This window comes from Hermetia illucens, chromosome 4 (assembly GCF_905115235.1).
Source record: "Hermetia illucens chromosome 4, iHerIll2.2.curated.20191125, whole genome shotgun sequence".
NCBI classification, from domain to species: Eukaryota; Metazoa; Arthropoda; class Insecta; order Diptera; family Stratiomyidae; genus Hermetia; species Hermetia illucens.
This window is the reverse complement of record NC_051852.1, coordinates 32,275,440-32,295,270: the sequence shown is the minus strand read 5'-3', so window position 1 is coordinate 32,295,270 and position 19,831 is coordinate 32,275,440. Positions and strand designations below refer to the sequence as shown.

Genomic DNA, 19,831 nt, shown 5'->3' with positions numbered 1-19,831 from the left:
GTTCTATGCTCAATTAATAATGAGGTGGTGGAAACTGCAGATATTCTCAAATCTCCAACCATTATCGTTACGTTCGTTAAGATCGCGCTTCCCATCTAATATCCCAGCAAGATGTTGTCAGAGCCCACCTTGGCATTCAGATCATCGTTCACAATGTCACCTTTCAGGGGGCCTCTCCTGAAGCGCATGCAATTGCTCGTAGAAAGCATCCTTCTCGGCTTGGCGTTTGGTATGATGTGTGATGCTCCTTAACCTGGACCATAAATTCGCAGTCAGAAGTCTGCCAGAAATCGGCTCCTTAACTTAAGATACATAATGTCTTTCAGAGTTTCTAAATGGAGACCTTGTGATGGTTCAAGTCTCACTGGAAGCGTGGAAAAATCTCAAGAAGCAGTCGTGGCATCAAGATACTTCGAAGCATTCGACACTCGAATCCCACCAGAATTAGTCGCTAGACTGTTGGAGTTGTTCAAGAGGAAGGCGCTACCACTTCTTCTCAGCTGCGATACCAACACCCACTATGTGGTCTGGGGAGGTAGCGACATAAATCGAAGTGGTGAGCACCTTCTGGTATTCAGCCTCAGTAATAAGTTAGAAATACATTATGTAGGGAACACACCACCATTGGTGACTATAACCAGACAACAGATATTAGACATTACTCTAGGGAACACTCTGATGAGAATTGGAGGGTATCGGATGAGCCTTTTATCTCCGATTCGAGATTTAGGACAACTGGGAAGTAAATAGAATAATAAGGAATACCAGGAGAACAGACTAAGAGTCCTACACAGGACATTTGAGTGACAACATGGCTCATGTACATATGAATGGTGGCATCAGGAGCGAAATAGAGCTAGAAAAAGTGGTGGAAGGTTTCAACAAAGTCGTCATTGATGCATGTGAGGGCAGCTGTCCGGCTAAGACAATGAAGTCATCAACGAACGTGCCCTGGTGAAGTAGCAACTTTGCCACAATGAGAAAGGAGGTACGAAAACTCTTCCGCCGGTTGAACAAACCGGGGACCAGCAAAAGTATAAAAGGGCACTGGGGGTATATAGCTATAAGGAGAGAGAGCTTCAGGGAAGCATTCAGGCTATATAAGGCTATATCCAAAGAAAAGGCAACATCTTCTATCTGCCTGAAGAAGAAAGATGGGATATTTACCTAGAATGAGCAGGACACATTTACAACTCTTTTCCTGGGGTCCTACTTCACGGTGGAAGGCAACAACATTTTGCCAGACATCACGACAACGGACAGAAAGGGAAAAGGTGAATTGCAAACTAGCGAAAGAGGTATGCTTGGAAGCTAAAGTAAGATGGTACCTAAACCCCTAAAATCACTCAGAGTAAGTAGCATTTCCCCAGCACTACTCCGGAGACGCCTTGAAATTATTTTAAGATTTCTTCTAAGAGTCGTAAGGGGCAGCCTTGGGATGTAAACCAAGTTTATGGAGGCACGCAAGAATGGTCTTTATTCAGAAAGAGGGTAGAAATGATCCCTTTTCCCCCTAAATATTTCAGACCAATGTGCCTAACATCGTTCGTACTTAAGACCATGGAGGAGGTCATAGACAACTATATTAGTACTAAATTTAACTAAAGTTCTAATACGTAATCGGCTCCATCAGTGTCAACACGTTTGGCAGACAGGATGATCAACCACGAATGACGAATGTATTGCGGGATGCCATAGAAACGAAGGTAATAATACAGTGTGGGTTTTTTGAAAAGGAAGGAGCATATGTTAATACAACCACAGGAAAAATGATATTCCTTCTAGGTGGCATTCCGAATTGCTGATATCAAGGGAAAACATGACAACAAGGTTGCACTTAGATAAGAAGTTTGTAGCCCGATGGAGCAACAGGGCAAACTGCGAGATGACATTGACATATGGCTTAAACCAGGAACTGATTTCCTGTTACACTGACGGATGCTTTACGGTAGAAGGAGCAGGCGCTGGGGTCATTGGTCGATGGAAAATGCACTTTGAATCAATGGATAAGCACAGCAGCATATTTCAGAAATATATGTCATAGACAAATGTGCCTTCTTCTCATTCTAACCGACAGCCAAGATGCTATTAAAGCACTTAGGTGCAACCAGTTGAACTCTTAACTGGTATTCCTTTAGGTAAAGTTTCGATACTCTGGGTAATAGGCTACATTGGGTTAAAAGCCTATGTAATAGCGGACGAGCTGGCCACGAAATGATTGCGGCTCAGGGTCGTTCTGTGGAGTCGGAAATAGGTTCATGTCAAAAAAAATGAAGAGGGAACTATACTGGGCGCACTTACCAGGAATGGAACACTCTTGGGTACTCATTTAGGGATTCGAACCCAAGCGCTCGAAAGATTCTTTGAACTTCACCCAGAAGAGCTTCAAGATCATACAAAATCATAGTGGGAACATTCACTGGTCACTGAAGGCCTATAGGTTCTGTGAGGAGAGTGATGAAACCTCCACACATGCTGTTGGACAGTATCCGGCACTTGTGCTCAGGCAACTGAGAGAATACTTAATACCAGATGCCAGGTTGAAACACTTGGAATTAGGGAAAGAAAATAAAGTTTCTGTCGGTTATAGGTTTAAACGATATACTATAGTTCATGGATATACTATAACCAGTAAAGGAACACATTAGTTCTTTTAGGACGCGTTATTATTAACCAAGCTCTTGCCGAGAAGGAAGTGTACTAAGAGTTGTTGCCCTACAAGAAGGGGGTTGTTTTATGCCTAAGGTGGTGTTTTGTAACAAATTATAGCACAGCATATTAGTGCTTACTTTCGTTTCAAAGTCTAGTCATTAAATACCAATCTAGTTACTTTGACCAATACACAACTCAATACCAAAAGTCTAAGATATTTTTAGCACCCTCGGTTATCTTTGTTGCTTGCTTTTATCTGCTCCTCAGGCTCGCGAGCATTTGGTTCTTTTGCTGTTGTCGGTGCCGAAGCCGTATGAGGACACTTTTTGATGATCCGGCGCAGTTTATTTATGCTTTCCTCGAGCGAAGGATAATTGATGATAGGTTTAGCTTCCTTTTACATTACTCCTTTGCATCAACAATTTATTCATATTATCTTCTGGTTCCTCCAAGGAAAGCTTCCTACTTCTGAGGCACAATGATCGCTGGATATCGACAGAAGGGAATTGAAAGCTTGCATAGTAAAGGAAACTTGCTTTCTCCTTTTCCATATCTGATTCATTTTTTTTGGGTATCCATCCAATAAACAATTTTTACCTACGGATTCCGTTGGATTTCCATGTACCTGGCCTGCGGCTAAGTATACTTATCTTATAATGCGCGAATATTCATAACGCATCCGCCTACCAAGATTTGGCAATTCCACACCGCTTGATTATAGGCCGCTTTCCCTACTAGAACTCCTATATTCTCTTAAACAACATCTATCTCGCTCTTCTCCACTCGCTTTCACAGTCTATCTTTCAGCCATAACTTGTTCATTACTTCCATTGACTTTTCTTTTGATCCATCTGAACCAGTGTATCCCTCAGATGATCCCATTTCGATGCTGGTTTCCTTATTTAACCTGTCTGAATATAACGGTGATGTAGAATCAAATAGTCAAATTTTTAGAGCTTTAATACTGTGTACTGCGCCATAAAAGACCTTACTGATGACTGTGTAAGAGTAAATTTTCGGAAACTGAAACCTCAAGTCTTTATAGCTACCCATATATGCCCATGTCCACGTATCTGATCTAGATAATCACAGGATACCAATATGTAAAGATACTTATCGCTAGCGAAGGAAAGCCCTTAAATTATTGCTTAGACTGTAACGCTGTTAACGTAGGTGACAGGCAATCGTATACTCGTGGATAGGCAGACAAACAAGAGGATTCAGCAAGTTCACAAAAAACAAAAAGGTCTGTTGACCAGCCTGAGGACATAGCCAAGATTGCGCTAAAGTTGGGCCAGAAAACTTAAAATGAAGAGGACGATAATGAGAATTCGTCGGGTGGCAATCATCATTTTAACCACGAATCGCAGACATGCTATGAAGGTGAAAGTTAATCCGGAGGAACCAAAATGAGGATCCCAAGGTGTGTGGAAGCACACAGACGGCAACCACCCACTACCAGTAGAGACAGTGTGCAAACTGCTGGCTGTCAGGAGAGTCTGCATTCAGTGGCCTAAATGAGTTAATCTTTTTAAAGAGATGCTTCAAGTGTTTCATATCCAAACATCTGGCGAAGACATGCCCACTTGCGTTTGATCTGTCTGACTGATGCAATCGATATGGGGAAAAGGGTTACATTGCCCGGAAGTGAAACAATGATCAAAAAGGTGTTAAATGCGGTTTAAAAATGAGGTTGATCCAAATCAACCTCAATCACTTTAAGGTCATTCAAGACCTGGTCTCATAGACTACCCACGAATCGGAGGTGCAAGTCGCTGTAACATGTGAATCCTGAAGAAACCCTAACAATAATTTATGGGTAGCCAATTCTACAGGTGAGGCGGCTTTATGGGTATACGCGGAATGCATGAAGCAGCTTATAAATGGGTTGGTATGGGCAAAAAAAGATGTCTTGTAGGCCTATAGTTACTATGCTCCTCCAAGCCTGATCGTGACTATATTCGAAGGTATGTTAGACAGACTGGTTTTGGACGCAAAGGGTCTGGGACCAAAAACCGTTGCCGGTGACTTTAATGGAAGGGCGATAAAATGGAGAAGTTCATTGATGAATGCAAGAGGGCATTAGATCTTGGAGTTTTCCGTGCAGTTAGACATCATATTGGCTAACGATGGTCATATTAATACTTACTGCAAAGCCTGGGAGCCTAATTTTTATCAGGCCTTCCCTAGCTCGCGGTATGTCACATAATGTCAGTGAGCGCTACAGAACAAGTCAACCGGTTGGAGACCTGGTAGTCCAAGAATGAAGAGAACGTCAGGTTATTGGACTGGGTCTCTAGACCAGCCACAGCTTCGGGGAGAGCCTTCCATATCATGGAGAGTGTCGGAACAGTATACCACTCATCGATGCCGAGACGTTACACTTTCCCCAGCAGAAGATCTAACTGTTGGTGGAACAGTTAACTATCTGATTTATGGTCGGTGTGTCATCGAACCAGACGAGCGGCCCAGAGAGCAATGGATAGGATTGAGAAGCAAGTGAAGTAGCATGTCTACAAGGAAACTCGTAGAAACCTTGAAACCTTAAATTCGCTATACGAAGCAAAATGGGTCGCTTGAAACAACGCATTATAAGTAGGCTTTTGACGTCGATTGGTATACCCAGTTATTTAACTGCGCTTGTTGATAACTTTCTAACGGGTAGAGTAATTTGCCACGAAACAGGCAATGGACCCAGGGAAAACATTGTCTTGGCGGGTGTTCTACAGGCTCTGTGCTATGGCCACTATAGTGGAGCATCATATACAATGATGTACTTAACATCGCGGTTGCTTGCGAGGTCATAATGGTGGATTAGCCCAATGGCATAGCTGTGATGTTGTTGGAATGCAGTTAACCACATGATGGGGCAGATTGTGTGCCGGTTGAGAGAGACAAAGTAGGTAAGAAAGGCGTGGTTGCGAATGCTATTGATTGACGAAGGGAGCGGCGAAGCGGGAGTAAGGGGATGGCTATAGTTGGTTTGTGTTTATCGCTTAATCTGAAAGTTATAACTCCTATTTACATGAAAGACAACGAAGTTCTGTACAATTTCCTTTCATTTTGATTAATGACAAAATATAAAAATTACTTTAACTATTAAAATTACTTAAAAGCTTAAGTAAACTTAGTTCGAAATCCAATTTCAGTCAGATACTTATATAAATTCAGAGTCCGGAGCTATTGTCATTGTTCCTTCCTCTGTCTTTACTGTTGCTGGTTCCGCCACAGATTTGGCTGGCGCTGTTTCAGGTGCTGGCGCAGCAGCTGCTGGAGCTGCAGCAGGTGCTGGTGCTGCCGTAGTTGCGGCAGCTGTTTGTGGAGTTGGAGACGTGGGTCTAATATGTCCTGGACGGCCTCCACGACGATCTTAGACATTTAAACAGCAAAAAGATATGAGAAAACTTGAATAGGTGGATATTATCGTATGAAATTATTGATTTTGATTCAAATGCCTCTTTCATTACGAAGAAAGATGCAGATATATGCATACTTACGGGTTGTGTATTGGGCAGCATATGTTGGGTGAGTTCCTAATATCGCATTTGGTCCACTTTTTAGAGCACCTGTCTCCTTTTGAAAAGAAAAGGAACTGCATGTAACTATCCACCTATTATTTAATAACAGATAGCAAAACTCTTACAGAACTTATAAAACATAAAAAGAATAAAGTAAGGAATAAACGGTTCATATCCCCGCAATGCAATTGAACTATCTGAATTATAGCTTATAAGCGTGTGCTCAACAGGATGTGATTTATATGATTATTCAATCGCCACAATTTAGATACATTTGCCCTCAGTGATAATCTTCATACATTTATAACAGGCATACCTGCGGTCAGTTTTGTTATTTTAGCACCAAAAAAGAACGTGCAAATTGAGCATGAACCAAAATAATTTTTCAGTTTTTTGATTGAATCCGCGAATGTAATTTCAATTTGCAAAAATTGTACTTGGAGGTGATTATGGCCGTGAAAATTGGGGGTTGTAGGGTTGTGTGTTTTGCATTTGCATTTTATTTTTTTAACTCTCATTCTCTTCTTTTAATTCTAATTAATAACAATCATTGGTCATGGAATTGTTTATCCATTTATGTGGACCTGGTCGCAAAAAAGGTTTAGATTCTTTAATATTTCAATTTGAAATGTGTTTCATGAATGTTAGCTGTGAGTTACTTTTATTCGTATTCCCAGACGAACAAGATAACCGTTGATGGTATCATTTTTCTTTAATTTATTTCATTAAGATTGTATCTGTCTATTTCCATTGATATTCTATATATGCGAGTATATGTTAGTAAGATAGATAAGGCACCCGTGTCTAGAACATACTATTGTTGTTGTTATAAGAGCCCAAAAAAAGAGAAGTTTAAGTAGAAATAACCCAATACGGCCGCCAGCATTTGAATGACAGCCTAGAAAGGCTGGCAGCAGGGATTCGTCGATGTGTACTTTTCTAAATGAAGATGTGTTAGCATTAAACATCAAGCTAGTACAGTTATGCATTCGAATCTGAATAAGTGGGGAGAATGGCAGAACAATTGAGAGAAAAGTCAATCGTATCCATAAGCACCGGTCATTCTTCGCAAGAAAACATCCATTGAAGGTAAAGTAACTTCATACTTTTGACAACATCACACGAACAATAGGTAACTGAGACAATTAAAATTTTCTCGATTTCGCATCTCCAAATTGAACCAAACTGGTCTGAAAAGGACCTCCTCCACGCCCATAGTATATACCTCAAGGACATGCTGCTTCCTATCACCCTCTAAGATGATTTCTAGGTCTCTCTAGAGTAATGCTGGGAAGAGGCCATCTACTGCGAGTGATTTAAGTGGTTTAAGTTTCCCACTGCCCACCTTTTACCTTAGCTTCCGGGCCAATATACCGTTTTTACTAGTTTCCAGTTCTCCTTTCTTTCCCTTTTGTTCGTTGTTGAGGTGTCAGGCAGAATGTTGTCGAATTTCGCCGTGGGGTATGACTTCGAGAAATGAGTTCTGAGAAGAAGGTGTACTCTGACTTCCTCATTCACGGTAAATATCTCATCTTCCTTTTGTATAGCCTGGTTGCTTCTGTGGTTTGTTCGATCCTGTCACAGAATTCCCTGAAGTTGTTCCGTTTTGCATCCCTCATTGCGTTACTACCCGCAATCTGCGTATTTTTGTACCTCGGCCAAACTCTAGTTTATTTTGCTCGGTTGAAGAGTTTGAAGAGGTTCCTTTTATTTTGGAGTTGCCCTCAATGCTGAATCTGGTTAGCCTTTTTTTTTGAGAAGGTGGAAATCTTCAAAAGACACTGGTCTGGACACACCAGCGTGTGGGATTTTTACCCACTAAAACCACCCCCGACTCCCTCCCTGCCCCGCGGAACCACCGTAAGGTATTACATCACGGGGCGGAGTCAGCTCACTCTAGCTTAACCCCATTTGACCACGTTTTTCTCCTTTCCTCTGCTTTTCGCAATTTATCTTGAATAGATGCGATCATGCAATTGACCGCATCCCAATTCTCTTGATGTGCTAGCATTTTCGGCACCAGATTTTCTGGTACCAGCACCTCTCCTAGAGTCTCCTCTAGATTCCTCCTTTCTTCCACAAATCGTGGACAGTGGAAGAATACATGCTCTGGGTCCTTTGGAACTCCTTCGCAATTTGGACAGTCGGGTGAGGTCTCCAATTTAAACCTGTGAAGGTATTGGAGATATCCTCCATGTCCGTGAGAAACTGGGTGAGATTATAATTAATCTCACCGTGTCGTCTCTCCAACCACTCCTTGATGGCAGGAATGAGCCTATGAGTCCACCGACCCTTTCCCGAGCGTTCCCACTGCTCTTGCCACCTATTTATGGATCTCTCCCTCTCAGCGTTCTTCGTCTGCAATAAGGGAGAGATTGGCCTCGCATTGTATATATTCGCCATCTCATCTGCCAAGATGTCAATCGGCATCATTCCAGAGATGACGAATGCTGCATCATCTGAGGCAATCCTGAAGGCAGAGCATACCCTCAGAGCTGCCCTCTTGTAGACTGCATTCAGTTTGCTAGTATTAACAGTCATCCGCAATGCCTCGCTCCAAGTTGGGGTCGCATAGAGCATGATTGAGGCCACCACCCTGACTATAAGCAACCTAGAGGTATGCCGTGGCCCTCGCACGTTCGGCATCATCCTCGCCAGGGCCATACTGGCAGTGGATGATTTATCACACAAATACTGTACGTGTTGCTTATAGCTGAGCTTCCTGTCTATCACCACCCCCAAGTATTTGATGGTCGGCTTGGAAGTGATGATATGATTCCCGATTCTAACACAGGCGTAATTTCTCTTCCGGTGCTTCGTGATGAGGACCGCTTCTGTTTTTTCTTCCGCAAGCGTCAGACCGGAGCTCTCTAACCAGCATTTGACAGCACTGATTGCCTCGCTTGAGTATAACTCAGCATCTTCGCGATGCTTTGCGACAACAACCAGTACTATGTCGTCAGCGTAACCAACCACTGTGGCTTCCTCCGGAAGGGGAAGATTAAGTACATCATTGATGTTCCACAATAGTGAGCCCAATATAGAGCCCTGTGAGATACCCGCGGAAACAACGTACTCCTCGGGTCCGTCAACAGTGTCATACCAGAGCCTCCTTTCAGTTAAGTAACTATCGACGATAGCAGCGAGATAGGCGGGAATAACAACCTTCGCTAGGGATTTGCGTATTAGATTCCAATTGGCCGAATTGAATGCATTTTTCCGTCCAATGGTTGATCTGGCTTTTCGGAACCCATACTGCCGATCTGAAAGGCCGCCTTGGCTCTCAACAACCGGGAGTAATCTATTATAGGTTACCCGCTCTAACATTTTCCCCACAGTGTCCAAAAGACATATGGTTCGGTATGACGATGGTTCACCTGGAGGTTTACCAGGCTTAGGCAGAAGTACCAACTTCTGTCGCTTCCAAGCCGCTGGAAATATTCCTTCGGACATGTACGCTTCGAACAACTCAGCGAACATGTCCGGCCTGTTTTTTACGGCAAGCTTAAGGGCCTTATTCGGTACTCCGTCTAGGCCCGGCGTTTTGTTGTCTCCTATTCTGCTGAAAATCTCCAGCAGCTCGTCTCTGGTGACTGGCGGGTGTGGGTGCTCTCCTCTTGCTGGGGGAATAACCCCTGGATATTTTTTAGCAAGAGGGTGGGACACGTGATCTGCGGAGATAAACGGCCTCTGAATCGTCCCATCACGATTCCATAAGCTTTTCCTCACGGGTTTACTTCCGCTTCTGAGCAGAGCTCCTTAAAGCATTTCCTCTTGCTGCGCTGGATGGCGAGCTTGAGGATTTTGCGGGCTGCCTTATAGTCGCACTCTTTCTGCCCCTGATCGACTCTACCTACCGCTCTCTGAGCCGCTCTTCTGGCTCGGTGGCAGGCTGATCGAAGACCGGTCAGTTCATCATTCCACCAGTAGTTTATTCTTCTACTGGGGAATTAGCACCTCCTAGGCATGGACGCGTCACATGCTTTGGCGATGCATTGAGCCAGATGGACGGCTCTTTCCGTAGAGGCGCCTGCATTATCAGGTTGATCTAACTACACCTCTATGAAGGTCTGCTCATCCAAAGATTTTGCAGACCAGCCTGAAATCTTTTTCGGTTTCGGGCATGATAGCTCGTTGGTCTGAGGCTCGACACATACCTCAAAGAAGATTGCCTGGTGATCGCTGTGGGTGTATCGTTTGCTGACGCACCAGCACATACCGCGCGCTAGCGAAGGGCTGACAAAAGTCAGGTCTACAACTGAGCCTGACCCCCCTTTCTGGAAGGTCTTTACGGCACCTTCGTTAGCCAAAACTATGTCCATCTGCGCGAAAGCTTCTATTAAACTGCGCCCCCTAGCATTTAATTCTCTGCTGCCCCACTCTAGGGCCCAAGCATTGAAATCACCAGCAAACCTTTGGACTTCGTCCCCTTGCGTCGAGAACAAGATTATTAAGCATTTGTTCGAATTCAGACACTGTCAAACTTGATGGGGCGTAGCAGCTCCATACATATGCACCACTTATTTTCGCCCACACAAAGCCACTGGCTACCTGACTTGTAGTACATTGTATGGCCTGTCGACCACAAGCCCATATCGCCGCTTCACCAGTCGAATCGGTGACCCATATCCCACCGTGACGGTTTCTGTACGGCTCACTTATGATGGCAATTTCCATCTCAGATTCGAACGTGGTCTGCTCAAGTAAATCCTGAGCGACCCTGCAATGATTGAGGTTTATTTGAATAATATGCCGGGTATCCTGTCCCTCTTTTGCTTCGCACAATAGGCATTTGCGGTGCCTATTGCACTCTCTGGCAATATGGCCTTTCTCCCCACACCTTCTGCATCGATCGGATCGATCAATGCTGCTGGTGCATGCCTTCGCGAAGTGCCCAAACATGAGGCATTTAAAGCACCTCTTCAGTGAAATTTGGTCTCTTAAACGGCAGAAAGCCCATCCAATCCGAACCCTTCCGGCAGCCAACAACATCTGCGCTGCCTCCGCTCCTCCGAATCTGGTTAGTCTGTGATCCAACATATAGCTCTCATCCGACACCCTCGAATCTTTTGACCAGTCCGTTCATCAAAGTATTCCCTAGAATTATGTTTAGTACCTCTTTCCTGGTTTTTGTTTCCTATATTATATACTTCTAATTTATTGCTAGGAATATATTCAAGAGGGCTCCCACCTTTTCGACTACTATCGCTTCTTCCCCAGACCTCATGGCGGCCTTGGCGTCGCAGCCGCGGATAAGTGGTAGCGCCCTTCTCTCACAGTACTTCCCCAGTCTGGTAATTGGCTCCGGTGGGATCCAGATGACGTTTCCTGTGAGATAGTGCGATGCCACGACTGCGTCTCGAGTTGTCTTCCGGCTTCCTGTGAGACTTGGACAGCCACGAGGTCTCCAGTTATAGATTCTGAAGGATATCTATATTTAGTTTATTGTGAGAATGATGCAAGCTCTTGGTTTTCCCCAAAAGTAGTCCCAAAATACCCGAATAGTAAAGGTTTACCTGAGCTATCTTAGTATTGGCCATTGGCTCTATTAGTGTTTAGAGCTCTTCTCCACAGACCTTTGTCCGACATGACGCTTTCCTGCATATTGCTAGAAATTCTTGGTCTAGGTCGTCCAGCTTCTTCTCACAGGGCAGCAGGTTTACTTCCCTGCTTGATCTAGCTCTTTCCGCCTTTTCCTTCCGAGATTCCTTCGGAGACGCCAGTGGAGTTTTCTCCCGATGTCCCCTTCAAAGTGTTTTTTCTCGGCTTTTCCGTGTGCACGAGCACAGATGTGCTATCAAATTTATATATGATATGGCAACTTTGATTGCTTCCAGGGATTGGTCCTCCACCCTGGTCGTAAGGAGTTTCTATCCTTATTCTGAGCAATAAGGAGGCCCATAAGATCTTCCATCTCTAGTGTCGGGGCTTTAGGAAGAAACACTCTCACCATGTGTCCTCCTGGTATACTATTCCCAGCACATGTCGACAGGTCTACTTCTTCCCAGCCTGGCAATTTAGGGAGTCGTTAGCCACTGTGCAGTGTCCTCCATCGCGCAGTCCACCAGTATATGACCTGATTGAAAGCGTGTCTCGCTGAACACAAGCTTCGCAGTCCAACCCTTGCACATCTGCCTGACGACAAGGTCTTCGATAGTTTCTTGCTTCTTACGAGTGAGTATTTGTTATAATTTCCGGATAGCTGAGTGGATAGAGCGCAAGGCTGTCATACGGAAGGCCGCGGTTCAAATCTCCCTGGTGGCAGTGGAATTGTATTGTTATTAGACATCGGATACCAGTCGGCTCGAATGAGTACCTGAGTCAAATCAGGGTAATAATCTCGGTCGAGCGCAATATTGACAGCATTGCCTCCTACAGCGTACTGTAGTGTACGGTGACGGTCTTGAGTGAAGTGCTCTAACAAATTTCAAGGCTCTGATCCTATATGGATTGTTGCCCTAACGATTATTATTATTATTATGAACATTTTTGGCACTATGGCCAATCGAACGCGGTTGACAATACTAGTATAACTAATGGCGGGCTTCTTAATTTCTGCCTTCATCTTTCACTTAGCTGGGATTTCCTTCGTCTTTGGTTCAGGTTTGAGTTTTCTGGCAGTATTTCTCTCATGTAGGCCCATCACCGCTGCTCTTCGCTTTCTTGGCTCTCGCAACTCTTCTCGTTCCATGTCTGCCTTTAAATAGCGCAGGTACTATTTAGCACCTGCGCCACTGAGCCTCCCTCCTTCCTGACGTCTGATATACTGATCTCGGACGCGCTTTTGCTTGTCCCTGCTTTTTGAGCAGTGGTCTTTGTTGTTGTAGTCCCCATAGGATGCCAATGTAAACCTTGGCTCCACTGCTTAAAAGCCCAACTTCTCCCTTTCTGGGTATAATAACCTGGCTCTCAGTGTTTCGAAGATGTGCTATACCACCATTTCGACTTCTATGCCGTTTTACCCTCCAGGTTCATTGCATGGATTTCTACAGTGATTCTTTGCTGCTAGGTTGACCAACGCAGCGCAGTTCCAAATCTAAACTTGGTTCCGTTCCATAAAAATATCACTTAAATCAGTACCCACGATGGAAGTCAGCTGGATCTCAATATTGTGAAGATGTTCCTCGGCATGATGGAGCAGTTTGTGTGCGGTACGGAATTCCGATTGTTTCATGTTGTTCTTCGTCTTTTTTATGTTTTCAACTTACGTGTAGTATCTTTTCACTGTTTCGCAATCCGAAGATGCAGATAGTCATAGTTTTCAGATTGGAATTAATAACTGGTCTTGCTTGAAAGCCAAGCAGTTTGGTCCTGATTCGACTTCATTGTTTGACCGGCATCCATAGATTTGCATAAATATTCCTTGGCCTGGTTAAAATTTAGAAAAATCTGGTTCGCAGAATTAAAGTCTAAGACTTCATTTATTTAAGCATACTGAATCTTACTTACGTGACTAGAGGAAATGCTAGATGAAGGCTGTGCTTCCACAAAACTCTTCTCACCAGCCAATGTGAGTACTCAAAACTGATTTTTCTAAATAACAACATGATGCACTATTTCACTAGACTAGATTTATTGATCCAGGTACATCCTATATAAATTCGGAGTCAGGTGCGATTGTTACTGGGGCTTGCCTCGTAGCAGCAGGAGGTAATGTAGGTGGTAGTGTTGTTCGTACAGTAGGCTGTGCTCCGGGTGTATTCGCTACTGTTGCAGGTGGACCAGCATTAGGCCTTGCGGTTGAAGTTGTCGTCGTCTGTCTGCGTCCTGGACGGCCACCTCGACAAGCTGGAATATTGGGAAAAGATGCAAAATGAAATTAGCCCAATAATCTTCGACAGCGGCAGTGGATACTACTCTTTTGAAAAAAGGGTAAATCCATCCGAAGACGATCAACGAATGTATCGTGCCATTGCATATATCCAAACTTTTTAAGGGTGGTGTTCCTCTTTAATACCTTTACATTATGAACCAGGGTATTTCGAAATTATAACACCCAAATTTGAATGCATTCACAAGTTATTTGAGGCTCCATCTTAGGTGGCCGGAGTCGACCTAGATGGGAGGGCGATTATAAAAACCTAAAAAGTAGGTGAAATCTACCATGAAGGTTCGCCTGCAAATATTGAAATTCCACCGAATGTTCCGCCGACATGTATGCTAGCCGACCTTGAAAATATGGGAGTCCCTTTTAACACTTCTTTCAGTTCTTTCCGTATCATAATATAAAACTTAACCTTAACCCGATGCGTCGGTCCGCACCGGAGCCTGAAAAACCACAACAAACAAGGGAGTATCGCGCCAAACTAGCAGAAGAAAACAATACAACTAGCAATAAAAAAACTAATGTTCTTTTTCAGATTTTTCGATTGGGTGGGTTTTGTGAATGGGTTCGTGGAAGAAATTATCAATTTTCAGCCATTGTCCGCCCACCTTGCTGTCAATCGGTATAATGGTTTCTGAGAATAATGCGTGTAACAGACAGACAGACGAATTGGTTAGTGGATTGGCCCAGAACGCTATCACGGCAAGGGTAGTTCCAGCAAACATTGCGTGTGCGGTAATCCTGGAGGTGAGAAATACGTCCAATTTGGCCAGTTGGAGGTTTATACGAAAAACCCTGTCTGCGATTGGTGTTCCCACTTACCTCACTGGTATAGTCTGTTTTTATTAATTAGAAAGGAAGCTTTCGTATGATACGAATGACAAACTCCAGGAGAATGTTGCATCTGCGGGCTTAATCTGGAGGAGGCCACGGTGGTGGGTTTCATCGATGATATTGAATTAGTTGCAGTTGTAAAGTATTTAAAGGATTCTTAATGATACTCGTGCGAAGCAATCAGTGCTGTTAAAGCCTCTTTATGCAGCGCTGGACTGGTACTTACGAAGCGGTCCAGTTCACAAAGCGCCGGAAGCGATATTACGCCCGAATTAGAATCGACAACCACATCATCACTTCCAAGGCGGCCATCAAATACCAATCAAGTTTCAAATATTACGGCGAGTATGGCCCTGGCAAGGATAACTCCAAAAGTGAAAGGGCCACGGTATACATGTAGGCTGTTTATTTCCAGGGTGATGAATTCGATCTTGATTTGTGCCACCCCTATTTGGGGAAAGGCATTTCACATATCATGCAATGCCCATAAACTGAGTGCGGTTAATAGGACGATAGACATCAAGGTGTATTTTGCCTTCGGAACCGTCTTGAATGAGGTTGCATTCATCATTTCGGGAATGATGCCAATTAACATCTTGGCAGATGAGATAACGAGTACATAATAACAGAAGTCAGTCTTTTTGTCGCAGACGAAGAACTCCGAAAGGGAGGTATCTGTAAATAGATGGTAGGAACGTTGAGACCATTCGGGAAATGGCTGGGGTCACACAAGCTGATCCCTACCATGAAAGTGTGGCTGAGGAGGCAAAATGAGGAGATCAATTATAATCAAACCCAGTTTCTGACGGGCATGGGAGATATCGCCAGTATCGCCATATATTCAAATTTAATAATTCGCCCAATTGTCCAAACTGCGGGATTCAGGGACAAGAGGAGAAACTTACAAGACATTTTAGGTGAACCACTAATACCGGAAAATATGGTGTGGGCCATTGCAGGATGATTGGGATGCGATGAACTCAATGATCTCATCAATCTAGGGTAAAAAGCAAAAAGAGGAAGTTATAGAAAACTAATGACAAGATAGGTCGCTCCGCGTATATTATTAATGTTACTATCTCCCATAATAGCAACACTGAACGGAAGTACGAGGAAAAGGAGGTGAACTATGAGCCACTGGCTCGGTTGTAGTTCCCACTGACTAGTTCAGACTATGAAGAAGTACACCATTCAGCGTACGTGTTCGATGTTGCGGGGAGTTTTTGACGGATTTTTCCATTGACCTACCACCGGCCACCACCACCAGCGTGCCTTTACCTTTTAAGTAGGCAGGATCATCCAAACCTAAATGCTTGGCACTTAGTGGTGGTGTAAGGTAAAATCCGGTATCTGCCGAGATTGTGACAATTCGAAAACCTAAAAATAGTTGTCAAAATTGTAATTAATTAATTAATTGTAATTAACCTCCGCTGTAGGCGTTAAGAAGAGGGATGGATAGATTTAGCCTGAATGTCTGTAGGCCACCGCAGAGCCTCAGGAAATGAGTGTATAAGGTGCAGGAAGTTTGCAGTTTTTCAGGTTACTCACTAAGGAAGCTATCACCACACCTGGCAGTTAGGTATAAAATGCAAATCCATCGAATGAGGACCTTATACTTTGGTAAGGATGGAATGGACACGCTGTCAAAACCACTAATCGTAAGGTGGTTCGACGACTACGGACCAAGATGAACATCAGCGTGGATCAGCCTGCTGCAGCTGTCGAGTGAAGTGGACTGAATATATGAACCTGTTTAGCTTTCGTTCCTGCTATGAGTGCAACGCTAATGCGCGCACATAACTGTGAAACTGCTCGCAGACCAGTACCACCTAATTACTCGCAGCGACACAATCCCCCAATCATCAGGGGGTATGTTTGACTTCCGGTCACTGCCGCGACGGTATGAACACTTCTATGCCGCACTGGGGGTAATAGTTGCCATGCTCGCTGAAGCAATCTTATTCACCGTCTGGCTGAATTTTTCTCTGAGGTTTGGGACGAATTCCAAAGTACATACAATTTTTGCAAATCGATCCTCTAAATAGATCAAATATTCTCAGGTTCAACGCGGCTGCAGCAAATCCAAGTATTCTTCTCATATCCATTATAAGATTGCATCTCGACTGTGTGCTGATATGACGCTTCTGCAACTACAATTACTTGTGTATTGTGGTATAATTGCGGTTGTCAAGATTCGATTTCGCGCTACTGCTTTGTGTGACCGATCCACTATAGAAATATTTTTTAAGAACGTGAGCGGGACTCAGCAAGGCAGAACATTGCTACGTTGATTGAACTCAGCTCTGGAGATGCCAGTAAACGAGTGGAAAATAAAGTGCAGATGGTTTGCCTGAACTATACCACCCTAAGCGAGGCATTTGTATTTGAAATTTTGGACACAATAAAGCAGAAACTTTCTATCATATGCAGTTGCGGATCGTGAAAGTCTGACAAGAAGTGACGAGATCGCTCAATGAATCCGAACGGTAGTTATATGAAGATGAAATCTGGTTAGTTCCCATATCGATTAGGCCAAGGCTTGTGACAGCGTCTCGCACACCTGGCTAATCAATGTTCATCTCTAAATCCGAATCAAATACAGTTTTTGGCGACTGTCATTCAATAGGGGTATACCACCTTATCAGTGCATTCATCTGTGGGTATTAACAACTCATAGCCTATTCGTACACGGAGGGTTATCTTTCGAGGGGATTCGTTGAGTCCTCTTTGGTTCTGTACAGAACGTCGAAACCCCTTTCATGACTATTGATTTATACTAAAGGACATGGTTTTGCAATAAGATATGGCCAATGTGCTAAGTGCGAGCTGACACACTTGACTTAAATGATATCAATTTGGTATTGGTACAGATACCGATGACCATCTTAGAAGTCTATTGTGCAACATTTGGATGGACGTTGACCGATCTGTAAAACATTCAGATCCCATGCGGATTACTGTGTCCGGATTTTGAATGTATCACCTAAATTCGGCCGTGAAACCGATGAACCTGCCTCATGACATCCGAGTCAGAGACGTGGTTGACATTTCGGCACAATATCACCGGCAAGTTTACTCACTATGCGCTTATTTTTACAGGAAGCAGCGGGCGAGTCCCTTGCATGTGAATATTTGTCAGGCAGGTTGTGGGCCAACTCCGCTTTTCTTAAAGTATCGGTCCTTCAATCCTCTGAGTGGCGTGAAGTCAGACCAAGAGCAGATGAATGGAAGTTGCACGCAATGCATGGTGAACACGTAAATTGTCATGACAGTGAGTTGTCGATTCGCATCTGAAGAACACAGATGGCTTGTCGCTGAGACGGGGGTTGCATGTTTGCCATTCAGGACGGCGTGGTTGCCACCCGAGCTTATAAGGTGTGGTTCGGTGTTAGGGACGATTTATCTCATTTCTGGCAGCGCTGTGCTGGTGCAATGCATGGAAAGGCATAATGCTGCATGTTAGGTGATTTATCAAAACAGCGCAGACAAGCATGAGCTAATCGCAGGAACATGTTCCTTTTAACGATATTAACTCCAGGCAGTACGAGAGAGTTCTGCCTACACCATGTATTGGGACCGGCAATTTCTAACTGATCGCCATAGCTTCCTGGACCTCTGATACTTTCCATCTAGGATACACTTTCCGATGAGTACTATAAAACGCGAAGAACCACACATTCAGTTGAACAATGCACTAAACTCTTTATATTAGTCTTTATATTTAATTTCAAAAATCCTTCTTTTTAGGATTTTTATGAATTCTTTGTGCACTGATCCGTATCGAATATTAAAGTACACTCCTTATCCACCCAGATGACTTTCCTGTACCATCCTCGTTTATCTGCTTCAATGACCTGCCAATTTCTGATCCAAACATCGGCTGGGTCAGAAACAAAAGCCACCTCCAATTTTTCTATAATTTTGTATGGAAACGGCCTACCCCGAACGACTGCATAACAAGAACAAAATGCCTGCGGAATCACCAACATTATTTGCATTAGCATGCATTACATTTCGCTCCAGCCAGAAACAAAAGTTTGAAATGCTTTCAATAATATGCAGTATGAGCAGGTCTATGTGAAAATAACAACGAAAAGGTTAATGAAATTAATTCTCTCGTCAGCGTGTCACAGGACAAAGCGAATGAAATGATGCAGATACTGCGAAACTGTGGACACTATATGTTAGATTATATTCGGACGTATTCAGATAATTAATAATTTGAATAATTTGAATTATCACTTTTTCACAATTCATATTCGATGTACATATCTTTTTAAATTACTGTAAGCTGATCCCTTGAATAAAAATTGAATTGAGTATAGAGCGGAAAAAAAGATTATTGTAGCGGTGGCCTCTTTGAGGCAAGCAATAGAGATTCGACTTTTTTTTTTAAATGGGAATTATATCAATCTTTATGTGCATAGAAAATAATATTGCGGTTGACTCATATCATACACCAAAATATAGTGGGCTCTTACCGCTGCTGGGGGTTTTAATTAGAGTCTCAGATCCCTCAATCAGAGGGGTTGCATTCGTAGCCTAAAATAAAACGTAAAATGAAATTTGAAGATATTAATTTTTCTTTGGATTAAATACATCTTTAACTAGTAAAATAAATACCAAACTTACAGCAAGGGTATATATTACGACCAGAATGAAAATGAGTACCCAGTTCATATCGACGCAAATGTAACTCACTAAGCTCAGCCTGTACTAAACAAAATTTGCAAAATTGAATGACTATTTAACTGGCATAATTCAGATACATTTAATTTACATACAAACAATGGATTTACAGTGCATGTGTCTCCTTAAAGCGCAAAAAATTTTAAATTGAGCGTAAATTGTAATTATATAACGTTTTTTAGTTCAACTTGTGGAACATAATTTCGATTTACAAGAATGTATATATACGTTTACGGGGTGTGATATCTACACTTATCGTGTTCCAGCACAACAAACTATTTGAGATAATCATACTTTAAACGTGATGGTCATG

At 43.2% G+C, this 19,831-nt stretch overlaps 1 protein-coding gene across 1 annotated transcript; it reads right to left on the bottom strand.

The window, feature by feature from the left end:
- Positions 1-13,610: 13,610 nt before the first annotated feature.
- LOC119656014 (matrix metalloproteinase-9-like) lies at positions 13,611-19,574 on the bottom strand. Its single transcript, XM_038062264.1, has 3 exons — positions 19,462-19,574; positions 19,311-19,371; positions 13,611-13,958 (listed from the first exon to the last, which is right to left on the bottom strand). Exons 1-3 carry the CDS (start codon positions 19,507-19,509, stop codon positions 13,762-13,764), a joined length of 306 nt encoding a protein of 101 aa, XP_037918192.1. The 5' UTR covers positions 19,510-19,574; the 3' UTR covers positions 13,611-13,761.
- Positions 19,575-19,831: the final 257 nt, after the last annotated feature.

Excerpts from the sequence above, each read along its gene's own strand:
- LOC119656014 (XM_038062264.1), bottom strand. The coding sequence starts at position 19,509 with ATGAACTGGGTACTCATTTTCATTCTGGTCGTAATATATACCCTTGCT. Across the intron at positions 19,372-19,461 it reads TCGTAATATATACCCTTGCT|GCTACGAATGCAACCCCTCT; the intron begins GTAAGTTTGGTA and ends GTTTTATTTTAG. Across the intron at positions 13,959-19,310 it reads AATTAAAACCCCCAGCAGCG|CTTGTCGAGGTGGCCGTCCA; the intron begins GTAAGAGCCCAC and ends CCAATATTCCAG.